This window comes from Glycine soja, chromosome 13, assembly GCF_004193775.1.
Source record: "Glycine soja cultivar W05 chromosome 13, ASM419377v2, whole genome shotgun sequence".
Taxonomy (NCBI): Eukaryota; Viridiplantae; Streptophyta; class Magnoliopsida; order Fabales; family Fabaceae; genus Glycine; species Glycine soja.
This window is the reverse complement of record NC_041014.1, coordinates 30,596,877-30,613,572: the sequence shown is the minus strand read 5'-3', so window position 1 is coordinate 30,613,572 and position 16,696 is coordinate 30,596,877. Positions and strand designations below refer to the sequence as shown.

The window sequence follows — 16,696 nt, the reverse complement described above, 5'->3', positions numbered from 1 at the left end:
CTTCTGTTCTGTTTCTGCCTCGATTTGGTTATCCCATACTGTATCTATTTAACTGTTTTAGCATTTTAATTGTTACAAAATTATAGATGTCTTGTAATTTGTAAATTTAACACTAAATTTACAACTTTTTTTTTTCAACTATTCCCTTGTTTACATTGAATTTTTTTGTTATTCAAAGATAGACACCACCGGCTAATCACTCATCAATGAAAATGTCAACTTAACATTTTCTCTAGACTCTCCACTGCACAAATATTTATAGATAATGGTGATTCTAATAACATAATTAAATAGGGATATTTTAATCTAAAATTTTAACATTTAATATTTTTTAATGGATGCACAATAACCTTAAACATCTATAATTTTGAAACGGAGGAAGTATTAGTTAAAAAGTTAAATACATTTTATTATTTTTGTCTAATTATTTAAAATAACTTGATTAATTTTTAAAAATATTCTTAATGCACTTTGTTGTAATTTTTAATACATCTTAATATAATTTAAAATAAAAAATTAAATAAATAATTATTTTAGTACCTGAATATGTAAATCAATAATAAATTAATCATAAAAGAATAATTTTTTTTAGTCTTTAAATATATAATTATCACATTTTGTACACATTTAATAATTAAATTAAAATTTTTATTTTTTCACAAACTAAATTTTTACCGATTTATACATTAAGATATCAAAATAATCATTTATTCTAAAAAAAAATCTTTATTTCTAATTCTTCAAGAGGAATCTTACAAGAACTTTTAATCAATGAACTTAGAAAGATGGTTTATCATATAGTAGACGATAAGGCTCACATGGAGTGGAAGGGAAGGGAAACATATATATCGTCATTGGAAATTGGAACCACGTAGTTGAAAGATAGGGCCATTATCTGGGGACAAGCATCTTTAATGACTTGTGAATGCATTAATGAATTTGACACACAGCATCTATTGTTTAGACGGATTGATTGATTTTCTTCTGACATACAAGGCAATGAGTTTGAAACGCAACAAGTTATTTTTCTGACACTTAATTATCGCATTACAAAGTGGCAATGGTTGAAGTTTAGTATTATGTGTCTCCGACAAGATACTGAATGCTATAAATGTCACCACCAAACACTAATTTTCAGAATGCATTGCACAATGGAAGATTTGGCATTTTTTGTCCTCTGTCTCCTCTAATTTACTCCAGATTCAAGTTTACCATCTGACTTATTTTTCTGTTATAAAGTTCAATTGTCTGTGATGATTATAATGGCACAGTTAATTAGGTGGGCCTTATTTTGTTCTATTTATTTTTCTCCATAATATATATTAAAAACAATAAACGAGTATTAAAAAAAATACAATCTAGATTAGATTCATATTTGTGTATGCAATAATATATATCGATGATAAGAAAACGTTCGAGCTCTTTCATTAATACTTACAATCTTACTAACCAGCATTTTAAGATATCAGTTGATGAATCAATTATAAAAAATTATTGAAAATTGTACTAAGGGTGTATTGAAAAATATAATGGAAGTACTTTAATAACATTCTTAATGAAGTATTTTTACTTTTGATTTCTAAACTAGTACATTAACACTTTTTTTCTATTGAATATGAAAAACAGATTGATGCGGTAAAAACGAAATCCCTCATTCGTTTGATAGCAGGAGAAAGAAAGAGTCTGATAAAGTTCATCTTGTTTATATCACATTTTATTCTTATTTATTGTATTTATGTCAATTTGCATGCATATATTTTTCTTTTCTTTCATTTTCTACACAATAAAACATGGTGGATCATATCTTTCTTTCCTTTTTTTTTTTTTTTATCAAACAACTTAAAAGATTATCTTACTTTTTACTCTTTTCTTTTCACTTTTTTTCATAAACCAAACATTTTCCTAATACTTATTACAAGCTGGAAAATAAAAACTTTTTTTTTATCGGCAAAAGAAAAGAAAACTTACTACAAGAATGACAAGAAAAACATCTACTAGAAATATGTTGTGTTCAAATTGTGTGATAGAGATTTGATCAAACCATCAATGATCAAGCACACTAATGCTGCAGCCTGCAGATACACAAAACCATTTAGATATCAAGAAGTTAAGCCAATAGTTGCGCGGAGTCACCTTTCATTGAGTTATTAGGATGAGATTGAGAAGCAGTGTTCACTGTGTGCATTTTGGTTGCTAGATGCAATATATATGCTCTCATCCTTTGACACTTGTTTTTCTAGGGGCGTTCCCACTTTCTACAATCTACATGTAGGACCAAAATTATTATAAATCCATCCCAATATGAGGGGCCTATGATTTAACCACTAATAATTTGCCCACATGAACAAATGAGGGGTTTCAGTTCAGACACAATGGCTTGGCTGTATAGAAAAGAAGATGGATTACAGTATGTATGCTTATATATTTAGTCATCCCTTCACAGTACTTCATTTACTGCAAAGTATTGACATAATTAAATAATTTAAAAAGTATCACTTTATTTACCGATGTTAATTTTAATATGTTGACTCTCTCTGATAATTAAATATTTGTGTCTTTATGTTAATTTTGTAGGTTGTATACATACATTGTACTATCATATCTTATTTGTGCCTTAGAATTTAGATTTAGGCCTGATGCCTTGATATATATGATTCTTAATTTATATATTTGCGACAAACTTTTAGGAAAAGGCAAGTTTATGGATAAAAAGAAAAATCATGTTCTGTGTCTCTTGCTTGATAAATCAAAGCTCTCCCCAAGCTGGATACTTGGATAGAAATTTAAATAAATAATTTTGTATAACCATTATATTATATTATTGGAGGTCTCATATGTCATTTAGTGATATAGTAAAAAATAGTGTGTATAAGTGAGAATAACTCCTACTCTATAAGTTAGTTCTTGTGATTAAATTAAACTTAAATCTAAATTATAAGATGATATTGGTATCAGAGTCTATCATATTAATTGTTGTTAAACTTGTCATATTGTTTATTATCATATCACTCATACACATATGCTCCACATGGGATCTGGATTTCTTGCCGTTAGAAAACTCACGTATTCAATTAATTACAACCGTTAAATATAGATCGAACTACTCATTTTATCTCAATAAATTTAATTTAAAAAATCATTATTCATTCAAAGGCTTTTATTCACAAATGTGTGAATGTATAGAATCCATTTCGTAGGACATGAAGGATGTGTGTCGGATAACTCACATTGTTTAATGATATGACAAAAGATAATATATATATAAAAAGGGAACCCTCACTTTACGTTTTAAATCTAAATCCATATTTTGAGAGATATCCTTACCATTTAAAAGAAAATTGATAATATTCCTTGGTTATTTAACATCACCAATTTGGTGATATTGTACTAATGGATGTCACTTGAGATAATCACTTGACCTTCATTAAGCACATAAATAGTTAAGAGTGTTACACCACCGGAAAGACAAAAATAATGACTTTAAATATTTTAGGGATGAAAAAAAAATACATAGATAAAAATCAAAGAAAATTATTTTCAAGCACTTGAATCAAATTTTGCTCATTTTAGGGGGACCAAAGTGAGTGATTTTAGATTTTTGAAGGATAAAATCAAAGAATTCTTTTACAAAGATCAAAATCAAAATTTCCTAATTTATAAGAGGCAGAAACATAATTAAATTAACTTCCTTCAATAAATTTAACTTTTCACTTCTGAGCATGAGATAACACTTTTAATTTTAGTATCAAGTTTTAATATAAAGAATTCAAGCAAAGAAAAATTATAATATAAAGGCTTTTTATAATTTTATCTAATTATAAATTATATATATAATAAAATTATTGGCATTTTAATTACTTATAAATTGATTTTAATTGGTTGACAATATATCAAAATTAAGGCGTGAGTTCTCTAAATTAAGTAACTCACTTTGAAGGGTAAAATAAATAATCTTAGTTGTTGATAAATGATAATATAAAAAAATCAACAACCTATAATTAATTAATATATATATATATATATATATATATATATATATATATATATATATATATTGAGTCCTTGAAATTATTATTATTATTTTAAATTTCTGATATATTTTGAGTCCTATAATTAATTAATATATAAATGTCACTCATTTATTTTATTTAAGAAGTTACACTATCTCAGTAACTCTTTTATAAATTGTCGTATCATTATGTAATTAATGAAACAACTGAAATTGTGTCATATTATCATGTAACTAACGAAACAAAACTTTTAATATATTATAAATTCAAAATATAAAAAATCTTTTGAAACTCAAAATAAAATCAAATATATACCGGAAACCTAAATATTATTTAAACCTAAATTATAAATGAAAGTTATTAATGTCACTCATTTATTTTATTTAAAAAAAAATGTAACAATCCACACTCAAATGTATTTTCAGATCAATTAAACCTCATTACAATTTTATTGAAATATCACTAGTTAATTTTCTTGATATTATTTTTTTATTGTTCTCTTTTATAAGACTCAAATTAAAAAATTAAACTCTACAAATAAGAAGGGAGTCTGAAAAAATAATTTATAGTAATCAAAGGTTGCTTTTTATCCTGCGAGGCAGGGAACAAAGAATTTCTCAACTATATGCAACGCCGGCTTTTCATGGTTTCTAAAGAAAGCATTTGAACTGTATATAAATTTATTCTTTCCGGTGATAACAATGATTTGTCACTCTAATTTTATATGTGAAAAGTTGTTATAAATGGAAATAAATACCAGAAAATAATGTGAGGCAATCTACACGACTACACCCACAACATAGAATAGTTTGCTGGAAAATTATGCATTTAACCATTTTTAATTTCTTGAGAGAAACCAGACGGCAGTTTAGCCTCCAAAAGTAAAAGGAATTATGATTTGTTGATTATTATAAATTTAATAAACAAGCCAGCTATGGAACTCTGAATCATGCTGAGCAATTCGATCACAATCCGAGGATTACTAGGAATTCTCATACACATTCATTCACTATTGTTGAACATGCAATACATATAGGGACGTTTCACTAAGAACGAAGGACACAACAAATTTGTACAATTATTTAGCGGGAGTAATTTGACATGAAAGCAACATGTAACTTTTCTTGAGCCAATATTACTATTCATCAAAATAAAATGATAGGTGAATTATTATCAATTGGTGCGAGTTGTTTCAGTTTAACCGGTGATCTCGAGTATGAATCTCTGAATATGTGGTTGGCCAATTACATTAAGTATTCTTAGATCTTTGTCATTCATGTCAGATTGAACAAAATTGTCTCCAATAAAAAAAATGTGATGATGTGAAAAAAACAATGATAGGATGGACATATTACATATATGTGCCGGTGAGAGTGAAAATGTGAAATATATCAATCATCAATTAAAAAAAACAAAACTGTACCTCATTTAACAACCAATACTACGTGCAGCATAATTGATGGATGATAGACAAAGAAAGTGCCAGATTCTGATGCTGTCAAGTGTCAACTCCAACGGTACCTCTTAGGCGCGAATACAGACAGATACTTCATAAATCTCAAATTTCATCAGTGTATTGTGATTTTTTTCTTCTTATCAGCATAATTTGCTGATTAAAGTAATGGTCTATAGACTCTATAATAATGTGCAAATTGACCTTGGAATTTTTAATGTACAAATCCCGGACATTAAACAAGCTTCTCTAGTTTAATCAGGAATTCAGAATCCTTGATCTCTCAGTTTAATTACTACCTATATAAGCTCAAGTTCTATCACTTTTATACATATAGAGCAAGTCATATATAACTGTATAATTTCCCTCTATTAATGTTCCTCTTATTCTTCCCTCCATTTAGGTAGTTCTAGACATTATGGCATTTTCATTCACATTTCTGTTCCAGTTCTTGCTTCTTGCCCCATCTGTGATCTATGCTTCTCCAGTTCAAGACCCTGAATTAGTGGTCCAGGAAGTGCAAAAGTATGTTATATTCAGTAATTTGTTTTCGACATGTTACAGTCTTACACACTACTCCCTCCCCCGTGGCCCGTGTGGTATCTTTTAAAATGTTCCATCTTCAAACAAAATTACGCTGTCTTATTCTACCAAAATCTTAGGTTGCTGAACAGAAAGATCTTTTATCTTTTGTTTTGATTCATTTTTCTTTTTTACCACATAAACTGCATCTTGCATTACCAGTTGGTTTGTACTATTTTACTACAGTCAATTACCATGAAAATACGACAAAAAGTATTTGGAGACAATAAACTCTTGTGTTAAACTTAGATGCTATATTTTTTATAAGTAACAACTATTCATCCCTATATATTAAACTAAAGTCTTGAGTTATCTTTTAATTTATTTATCCTTAAAGAATGGCGCTGTGGTTTTTAACTTTTGTATATCATATATCTTAAATTTTAAATTCAAATTCTTTTAATTTAAACTAATTATGTATATTATTCTTATGCACTTCCATGAATGAATAAAGTAGAATATTCTCCGCATGCCTTATGTGATGAAGCATGTCACAGTGACCACAACTTATTGTCGACATGAGAGCACTAGGAATAGAACAAACACATGTTAATGTTAGTGACCACAACCTTTTATGATGAAACATATGTACCAGCGACCTCAGCACAATTGCATTTTTTTTTCCATAGGAGCAATCGATTACCATAGGAGAAATTTGAGTTTTCATTCTCATTAATGATCAACATTTTTCAATGGAATTAAGCATGATGACACTGAAATTAAGGAGCATGTTCTTTAACTTTACTGTACAGGAGCATCAATGGATCAAGGAGAAACTTGGGGTATCTTTCTTGTGGAACAGGGAACCCCATTGATGATTGTTGGAGGTGTGACCCTAATTGGGAAAGAAACCGCAAGCGTTTAGCTAGTTGTGCAATTGGGTTTGGTAAGCATGCCATAGGTGGAAAAGATGGAAAAATATATGTGGTGACTGACTCTAGTGATAACCCTGTGAACCCGAAGCCAGGAACATTGAGACATGGCGTTATTCAACAAGAGCCATTGTGGATAATTTTCAAGCATGACATGGTGATCAAGCTACACAAGGATCTCTTAGTTAATTCTTACAAAACCATTGATGGAAGAGGAGCAACCATCCACATTGCTGGAGGAGGACCTTGCATTAGAGTGCACAAGAAGACCAATATCATAATCCATGGCATACACATCCATGATTGCAAAAGGGGTGGCAGTGGTTATGTGAGTGACTCTCCTAACCATCGTAGCTGGAGTGCGAGATCGGATGGTGATGGGATCACAATCTTTGGTGGGAGTCATATTTGGGTGGACCATTGCTCCTTGTCAAACTGTTTTGATGGCCTCATTGATGTTGTTCATGGCTCAACGGCCATCACCATTTCCAACAATTACATGATACACCATAACAAGGTCATGCTCTTGGGACACAGTGATTCCTATAAAGCTGACAAGAATATGCAAGTCACCATTGCCTTCAACCATTTTGGAGAAGGGCTTGGAGGAAGAATGCCGAGGTAATTAATTAGTTGTTCTGTGCCAAAAGATATATAAGCCTAAGCCTTGTATAGCTTGTGCTATAATTCTTTGTATTAGAAATTAAGAGGGGCAGCATCTTGATTTAATTAATTTCCTACACAAATTTGCAGATGCAGGTTTGGATATTTCCATGTTGTGAACAATGATTACACACATTGGCAACATTATGCAATAGGTGGGAGTTCATCCCCAACTATTTTCAGCCAAGGCAATAGATTTCTTGCTCCAAATGATGATGACCACAAAGAGGTGAAAGATACATAATAAATGAATAGATAAATAAACTAAGGATTTAATTTTTATGCATTAACATTGTAAACTAATTTTAGATTATGATGCATTCACAAATTATTATTTAAAAAGACAACAAACTTATTATACATCATAGGGTTATGATTAGATGACTCTTTAAAAGTTTTCATATAATCAAAAGATTGTCTTTCATAGTATATTCAATAAATTGAAAAAAAAAAGTGATTGGGTGATTTCAGGTGACCAAACATTTTAAATCATCAAAGAGTGAGTGGAGGAAATGGAATTGGAGGTCTGAAGGAGATATAATGTTGAATGGTGCCTTCTTCACGCCGTCCGGAGCGGGGGCAACTGCTAGGTATGATAAAGCGTCAAGCATGGCAGCACGACCACCTATGCTTTTGTCTTACATGACAGCTGGGGCTGGAGCGCTTAGATGCAACAAGGGCAATCTATGCCACTAGACTGCCAGTAGTATCGATAGTTCTTAGAAAACAATTAATTAATTGAACTATGCTACAACTTTTTGGCTTGCCAAAATTTCCATTTTTCTAGTTTAAGTGTTAAAATACTACATCAGCTGTGACATCCATTCCCATTAAGGGGCAATGAATGATAGAACCGTGCTGTAGAACAGGGAATCGAACAGAGTATTAAGAGGGGGGGGAAATTGCTCTCTGTTGATCAAGTAGCCTTCATAGTCCATAGTTTAAATTGAAGCTGCTGTAATCAAGTGACTAAGTGTAAGTGGTTAATGTGTTAAAAGTAAAATCATTTAGATATTATTTGAATTTGATCCAAAAATAATTTATGATTAGATTTTATTTACTTTCGAATTGAATTCTGAATTAATTTGGATTCATTTTCCTTGATGAACTAAAGGTTAAGAAAAAAAAATCCTGAAAGGCCACTAAGGTTGACACTACACTTAATAATAGACTTAATTCCTCCATACAGAGTCTTTAGGCATTCATGATTGGAGCCGAACCACTCGTTCGCTACAATAATGCGCATTACATTTACTCCACCTCAAGGCCTAGAGAATGAACCAGCACCATTTGATTAAAAATTGTTTAATCCTGATGCCACAATAAACTGATTTTTTTGAAGGGCTATATAATTAACTGCTTAATTTTTTAAAGGGCCATAATTACTGCTTTTAACTTGTTATTAACCTTTCTAAAAAAAAACTTGTTATTAACCATTCCCTCGGTTGAGTCAGTTCCAATTAATTTTTCAAGAATTATTTTTTAAATAAATTGCACTCCCATCGGACAAACACAAGGTCCATAACTACATTAAATAAAAGGATTTTAAAGCACTTTAACACTTTCAACTAGACTTCAACCGCTGAGTCACACAACCAATCAAACAACCATCATAAGGGCCCAAAACAAGAGAGTCTCATGTATGTTTAATTTTAAGTTGAAAAATTAATTCTGAGATTAAACTTGATTTTAGACCAATTTTAACATATTTTGTTACACTTTAAAAAAAATTCAAAATTAATTCTGAGTTCAAGCAACTTGAACTACTTTGTGTTGGATCCAAAATTTTATAATAAGTTTTACTTCTAATCTTCATTCTATAATAAAAACATTAAAACATAAATCATCACTTCAAAATCAATTTTGATAACACTTATGCAAACACATACTAAGACAAATTTTCACTCTGTCAACAAACTAAGATTAAAACGTCTACAAAAAAAATAACTAATCCGTAATGTTAAATATCAAAAGCATTGCAATTGCATTAAACAAAACAAAAACAATCGCCCAACTCCGATACAAACCGGGCCAAAATCTTGCATTTCAAGTGAACGTACGGACTCTTACTACAACCAAACCGATCGAAACAAAATAGTATCACCAATTCAGCATCTTGACGTAGACCATGACTGAGTTTAAAAATATCAGTACTCAGATGGGGAGATGACATCATCAATTTTCAGTATCATCTTGACAACTTGAGTAGCGAGTAGGAGCTGTTGCTGCTTTCCGATCAAAGTTTCAAAGACATTTTGCTCACGCATGTCATTAGTGCCAACATCATTACAATCAATGCCAAAGTGAGGGTTATTATCCTGAAAGCAGAGTTAAGGTCAGCGCCATGATATACATAAAAGTATATCAACATTAAGTCCAGATGTTTAACATAGTCAAAGCAATCATCATGTTCAATCTATATTACCTTTATTTGCTGAGACTTAACAGCAGATAATGTTTCAATTGGTTGCAGGCCACTATTTTCAGCAAGGGCCATTGGGATGGCCTCCAAAGCATCCCCAAATGCTCTAATTGCATACTGCACGGAAAGAAAATAAGCAATCAATAATGCTTTTGGAATACATTAAAAAAATGTTTGTTTAAGCAATGACATTACTTTGATCCATAGTCAATAACTCAGTATCGCTTCTATAAACTATAAGTGAATAACAATGATTTTTAATAGCTTCTTTAAACAGGTGGGTTCATTGGATTCACTGAAAATGTAAAAACTCAGTTTATTCTATCAATAAAAATTAAACCACTTGAGTTTAATAATATCCATACCTGTTCTACTCCAGGGTATCTATCAGCAGCTGCCTCCACAGCTATAGAGCAAGAAATCTCAGCTGAACCACCACCATAGACAATAGAGTTGTTCCGGATAAGATTCCTAGCCACGCACAAGGCATCATGAAGGCTGCGCTTTGTCTCCTCAATGATCATTTTGTTACCTACCAAACAAGAGAGATACTTTTAATTTGTCAAGGTTTATTAGACATTTATCAGTCTGAAAAGTCTATTTTAAAAAGCTCCACAAAATATCCATAACTTGAAAGTTGCAAAGCCTTATACAGGCAGTATTTAAAGCTGCATTTTGGATTGATGGAATGCAGAGGAATGGAATGGAATAGATTTAAGATCCATTATTTGAATTGAAAATAAAGAATGGAAGAGAATGGCAAGTGATGGAACCTATTCCATCTGTTTCCATCATTTTTTGTGTCTTTTTTACCACTCAAATTGGAGGTATTGGATGGAACCCATAATTGATTTCTTATTTTAATTATAATACTGTATTTTCATTGAGTATGTATTCACTCGAACATCTCCAGAAACTCCAAGTCTACTGTATTTATATCCCATTCCACTTCATTCCATTGTAATTCATTCCATCCATGTCTTTCAATCAATTCACACACAAATGTAATAAAGAAATAAATACAATATTGAACAACAGTACAGTTAAAAAATTATCTTTCTCCAAGTGGGTAACTAAAACTTCAAAGAAAAACAGTTAAACAAAGGAATCAAACAGTGTGTCTTTACCTCCACGAATGAATATAGTTACAGCCCTTGAGTTTGCACAATGTTCAATGTACAGCATTCGGTCTTTTGTTGTACCAAAGGACTTTTCTCGAACCATACCAGCCTTAAAAAATAAATCACAAATCATTGTTGCTTTGCTTGTTGTCAAATTCAAATGTACAAACAAAGCATGAAAATAACCACCCCCCAGCAAAGGATACAGGAAAATGTTACCACTGCTACATGTTCTGAATTACTAACCACCAAAATTGCAAGTGAATTCAAAATGACAACAGACTGCAAAAAAATTTAATTTGCAGGTCCTGTAATCCCACGAAAGGAAATCAAGAGCAAGATTATACCTTTCCCAACTTTTCTGGAGATAACTCCTGAAACCTAGGAACAATTCTTCCACCTGTATTTGCAAATAGATCATTGCTTTGTTAGTAGGCATAGAAGAATATCTACAAACCCACAATGTACAGCCTTACAAAGAATCCACAAATTTTCAAACATACATATGATAGTTTAATTACAACATACCAGTTGCTATAGCTATCAATTCCAACTCTACACCACCAACCCATCTAACAGCTGGCAAGTTCCTGTGCATTAAGAGATGATTTGCTTCATCGTCAAAACCCCATTGGCAAATGACAAGGGTTGCACCCACATCCTGCACAACCATTTGTCAGTTCCTAAATACAAACACATTCTAATTTCTAGGGAGACATAAAGGGTGCCGAGGGGGTTAAAAAAGATAAATTAAAATTTAAATCCCAAAACTAAGTAAGGAGGCAGGCATTACAATTAAAATTATTAGAAAGTTAAAACAAGAGTAAATTGAAACCTCACCTTGCATTTCTGAACCATGTCATCAAAATACTTCTGTTCCTGCAACCTCAACGTCTGGAACTTCTCCACTGTATCAATGTCAACCTTATGCTTAGTCTTTGGCTTGGGAGGCTCAAAGGGGCATGTGAGGATAGCAATTTTAGCATCCTCAATTTGCTTAGGCATTTGAGGATGACTCATATCCTTGTCCACAACAATCCCATAGATCAACTCGGTATCCTCCAATTTACCCCCAACTTTCCCTTCCACTTTAATTAGATCCAAATTAACATCCTTCCTCGCCAGATCAGCAACAGCAAGAACAGCCTTAACAGCAATCTCAGCCAAGCTACGCTTACACCGATTCACACTACACCATCAAAACAAACAAGAAAGCCATCATGATAAATAAGCACGTTACCAATGCAAGTTATGGACGAGCAATTATTAGGTTAAAAGAATAATAATTGCAGTTACATTTTGGAGGAGAGGGTGGTCATGCAAGTTTGAATGAGGGGCTCCAAATTGGACTCGTCGAACTCGAACTTGTTGGCGACGCGCTCGAGATGCTCGACGGCGATCCTGGACGCCATTTCGTAACCCTCGGCGATCCTGATGGGGTGAATTCCCCGCTCGAGGAGGCGCTCGGCCTTCTCGAGAAGCGCGCCGGCCATGACGACGACGCCGGTGGTTCCGTCGCCGATTTCGTAGTCCTGACTCCGCGAGAGCTCCACCATCAGCTTCGCGATTTGGTTGTCCACGTCCATCTGGTCAAGGATCGTGGCACCGTCGTTCGCTGCAAAAACAAAAACAAAAGTGAAGTGAGAACTGAACTTAACGCACTTGCGAGCGAGGGATTTGGAAGTTACTTACTGATAGTGACGTCGCCGTCGGGGCTCTGGAGCATCTTGTCCATGCCTTTGGGGCCGAGGGAGGTTCGGAGGATGCGAGCGACGGCTTTGCCGGCGGAGATGTTGGCTTTCTGAGCGTCCAAACCTCGAAGTCTGCTCTTCTGCTCCTGTTCCTTCAGGATTATGAAAGGCCTTCCGAACTCGTCGAAAGCCAACGCCATTTTCGATCTCTCTTCTTTCAGTCGCACAACAGAACAATCGCGATTCAACGAAGAAGAAGAAGAAGAAAAAGAAGAAAAGACACTCTAAAGCCCTAACCCCACAACCTTCTATTATGCTTCCTTCCTTCCCACCTTTTTCTGATATTTCAATTACAGAAACCCCCAACCCGAAACAAACATAGGGCTCACGCTCATGTTTGTGTCAACTGGGCTGGGCTGGGCTGGGCTGGGCTAGAAAGTCCAGGCCCATTTATCTACTATTAGCTAAGGCACTTGCTATATACAAACCTTTTGCTACGTACACCCTACCCCCTTCTTATATTTAAATTGACCATTATACCCTTTTTAACAATAGTTTGCACCCCCTGGTGTATCACTCTGTTACACGCCTTCCATAACCCCAAACTTCACGTTAAAACAGGGGAGGCAGTAGCAATAAGTTCTATTCTGCAGTTGCACTTCTTTTGGGCCTTGGATGATGATCCCTCCCATCCCAACCCCCTTTTTTTCTTCCGTAAACCCCACCCTTCCTTCGGTGTCGTGGTTGTCTTCGTCTTCTGTAACCCCATAACAGGTCGTCCTAAACCCTATCTTATTTCGCACCCTTTCTTTCTAGAAACGTTGTTCCGCAGTTTTGTTCACGGCTTTCCTTAGTTCCTCTCACTTGCATGGACAGGTATGTGACATTATAATTTTAATTTTGTTTTCGATTGAAAGCGTGGTCAAATTTAATTTTAATAATTTAATTTTGTTTTTGTTTATCCTTTTTTTTGTGCCATATGCAAAATAATAAAAGTGAATTTGGATTCATATTATTAAAGTGAAAAAGGAAAAATTCAAGTGAATATCAATTAATAGAATACTTATGTTTGCAATTTGCTTTTTCTATTGGAGATTTTACAGTTCTAGTTTTGTTTTGGGAAGTAATAGTGGATTGTGGTCTTGCTAGGGAGTTTTACATTGGGAAAATATGATGATGGGTTATTTGGCACTGCACAATAAATTAGACAAACAATTCAGCAACTAATAGAGAATCAGATGCATTTACTTTGAGATTATTGGAGGTTATATGCTGAATGATTTTTTCAAAGGAAGTTTTGTGTGAGTGGTGCGAGTTCATTGTTTTGTGTTGCATAGTTGACAAATATACACAATCAGTTATGAGCAGATATCTTTTTAAAAGCCCAAGGCTTACCATGTGTTTGGATGGGGGATTTAAAAATTTCTAAAAAATTTAAATACACAGCATTTTGATTGTCTTGATTTAAATTCTTTTCATTTTGTAAATATTTTGTTTGGATGAAGCAATTCAATTTCTTGTATTTTAATTTTCTTGTTTGGACAAAGTAATTTAATTTCAAAGTAATTCAAATTTTCACAACTCGCGATTCACGACAAAGATGGGGCAGTGGCGACCAATGAGGTCCTGCCACACGGTTCGCGACTGCAATCACAAAAGGGGAAAAAATAATGAGAGATGCAACGACATTGTATGGAAGGAAGAGAAAATCACAAAGAGTGAAAGGGGAAATGGGAACAAACGAAGTGGTATTAACCCATGCAGTTCATGGGAACGATGTCGCCGGATCTGTAAGCGACAGTGATTGGAAGAAACGCGGTAACAAAAGTATAAATGATAGTGACATAAGTGGTTTCGCGGTAGCTGCTGCAGCTATGGCTACCAACAATCAATTATAACTCCAACTCAGCTTCAACGTTTCAGGATTCAGACTCTGACTCACGGTGTCATTTTGGAGCTTAAAGCACTTTGCCAAAGGAAACCCAACTCAGAATGATGGTGTGGATCAATAAGGTGCAGACGAACCTGGAATCAGAGAGCAAAGAGAGAGAGAGGGAGGTGGTAATTGTGCGTTGAGAGGGAGGGAGAGAGAGTGTTGGATCAATAAGGTGCAAACCTAGAATCAAAGAGCAGAGAGAGAGGGAGGTGGTAGTTGTACGTTGAGAGGGAGGGAGAGAGAGAGCACTAGCTGGTGTGTTGTATGTGGCTGAGGAATTTTAATTTATTTATTTTAATTTCTTTATTTTTGGTGAGAATTTAAAATTCTGTGAAGTTACTATAGTAAAATGCTTTATAAAAATGATAGTATTTTAATTACTTTTAAAATTTCCCCATCCAAACAGATTATATTATAAGGAGGCATTTTAATATCTTTGTTGAAATACTTTACCTAGTTTAATTTTCCCATCCAAACATATTGTTAGTTTCAAAGGTAGAATGGTGTTTTGTTTGGAATTGTGTGGTGCTTTTTATGGGTCCGGGGTTGGTATTTATAATTGGGAGAGGAACTTACGAGACCACAGATTCCTTATTTGTATATATGATTGTATGCTTATTTGCTAATAAGGTACAACTTGCTTTGTTTGTTTCTTAATAAAATATTCATTTGCTTAGGAAAAATCTTAATCCTTAAGAGGGTGTTTGGATAAGGACATTTAAAATTATGAGAAATTTTAAATTCTAAGAATTTCAAATACTTTAATTGAAATTCTTTTATTTTCAAAATTTTGTGTTTGGATAAAAAAATAAAAATTGTGAGGGTGAAAGAAAATGAATGCAGAGATAAGAGAAAATATGATTGGTGTGCTTCCAAAGAGAAGAATATTGATGCGGCATGGAGAGTCACAGGGAAACTGGGACACGACGGTATACACCACCATACCCGACCACAACATTCAGTCAACGGTGCAAGGCATGGCCCAGACCCTCTATGTCGACGAGCACCTCCACCGCGTGATAGGCAGCCACGACTGCTCTCCTGATTGGCGGGTGCAGTTCTACGTGTCCTCCTATGCTCGCACTCGATCAACACTTCGCGAGTTCAGATGGTGTTTCTTGAATAAGAGGATCATCAGCGTGAGGGAAGAGTCATGAGTTCGAGAATGAGATTTAAGGAATTTTCAAGTGGAAGAGACGATGAAGGTTATAAAGAAAATACATAAACAGTTTGGAAGGTTCTTCTACCAAAAAGAGAATTTCAATTTTTCATCTTTTAGAAGGAAATTAAAATTCGACATTTTTAGTTGTTTAAAATTTCAAAAATTTAAATTTTTCATAAAAAAATTCAAACAATGAATTTTAGATTAAAGAAATTTAATTTCTCTAATAAATTACTTTCATCATTTAAAATGTTTTATCCAAACGCATTCTAAGCGATATTTTATTCCTACTAGAAATGTTTTTTCGAAATGACATACCAGAAATGTCTTTTCAGAATAGTATTAAGTCAAAAGGCATATATATCTTAAAGATACCAATCTTATATGCAAATTCATTCATTCATTATTTTATAAAGCTTTATAAAGCTTTATGTAAATTTTTGTATAACTCAAAAAGCTCCCAAAATATTTCATATATCTTGAGAGAATAAACTAAAGAGTTGAGTATTATATCTCAAAATACTTTGTATATTATAACAATGAATAATCTATCATAAGTAATTTTGATGATATGCATAAACCATAAAGCTAAACCTACTTGGTGAGTCTCTAGAAAGCCTTACATTCTACTTGTCCCAAGGCATGACAAATCATGGAAACTATCTCAAAGGGAAGCCTTTAAAAACTTTGAGGCTACTTTATCATGGTTTCCGGTTGAGAAAATTTTCACTTGGCAGCTATTTCAGCAATTCTTGAAATCATGCAACATAATTGTGATGTTGTA

At 33.2% G+C, this 16,696-nt stretch overlaps 2 protein-coding genes across 2 annotated transcripts; one reads left to right on the top strand and one right to left on the bottom strand.

The window, feature by feature from the left end:
- Positions 1 to 5,811: 5,811 nt before the first annotated feature.
- On the top strand, positions 5,812 to 8,603 carry LOC114382104 (probable pectate lyase 5). The gene is made up of 4 exons (XM_028341342.1): positions 5,812 to 5,988; positions 6,798 to 7,538; positions 7,671 to 7,809; positions 8,052 to 8,603. Exons 1-4 carry the CDS (start codon positions 5,882 to 5,884, stop codon positions 8,274 to 8,276), a joined length of 1,212 nt encoding a protein of 403 aa, XP_028197143.1. The 5' UTR covers positions 5,812 to 5,881; the 3' UTR covers positions 8,277 to 8,603.
- An 823-nt stretch (positions 8,604 to 9,426) lies between these two features.
- Positions 9,427 to 13,151, bottom strand: LOC114381964 (T-complex protein 1 subunit epsilon). Its single transcript, XM_028341192.1, has 9 exons — positions 12,816 to 13,151; positions 12,420 to 12,738; positions 11,964 to 12,312; positions 11,652 to 11,784; positions 11,471 to 11,523; positions 11,130 to 11,232; positions 10,368 to 10,534; positions 10,006 to 10,119; positions 9,427 to 9,898 (listed from the first exon to the last, which is right to left on the bottom strand). Exons 1-9 carry the CDS (start codon positions 13,012 to 13,014, stop codon positions 9,728 to 9,730), a joined length of 1,608 nt encoding a protein of 535 aa, XP_028196993.1. The 5' UTR covers positions 13,015 to 13,151; the 3' UTR covers positions 9,427 to 9,727.
- Between the last annotated feature and the right edge of the window lie 3,545 nt (positions 13,152 to 16,696).

Excerpts from the sequence above, each read along its gene's own strand:
- LOC114382104 (XM_028341342.1), top strand. The coding sequence starts at position 5,882 with ATGGCATTTTCATTCACATTTCTGTTCCAGTTCTTGCTTCTTGCCCCA. Across the intron at positions 7,539-7,670 it reads CTTGGAGGAAGAATGCCGAG|ATGCAGGTTTGGATATTTCC; the intron begins GTAATTAATTAG and ends ACAAATTTGCAG. Across the intron at positions 7,810-8,051 it reads ATGATGATGACCACAAAGAG|GTGACCAAACATTTTAAATC; the intron begins GTGAAAGATACA and ends GGGTGATTTCAG.
- LOC114381964 (XM_028341192.1), bottom strand. The coding sequence starts at position 13,014 with ATGGCGTTGGCTTTCGACGAGTTCGGAAGGCCTTTCATAATCCTGAAG. Across the intron at positions 11,233-11,470 it reads CTCCAGAAAAGTTGGGAAAG|GCTGGTATGGTTCGAGAAAA; the intron begins GTATAATCTTGC and ends TTATTTTTTAAG. Across the intron at positions 10,120-10,367 it reads GATACCCTGGAGTAGAACAG|TATGCAATTAGAGCATTTGG; the intron begins GTATGGATATTA and ends CTTTCCGTGCAG.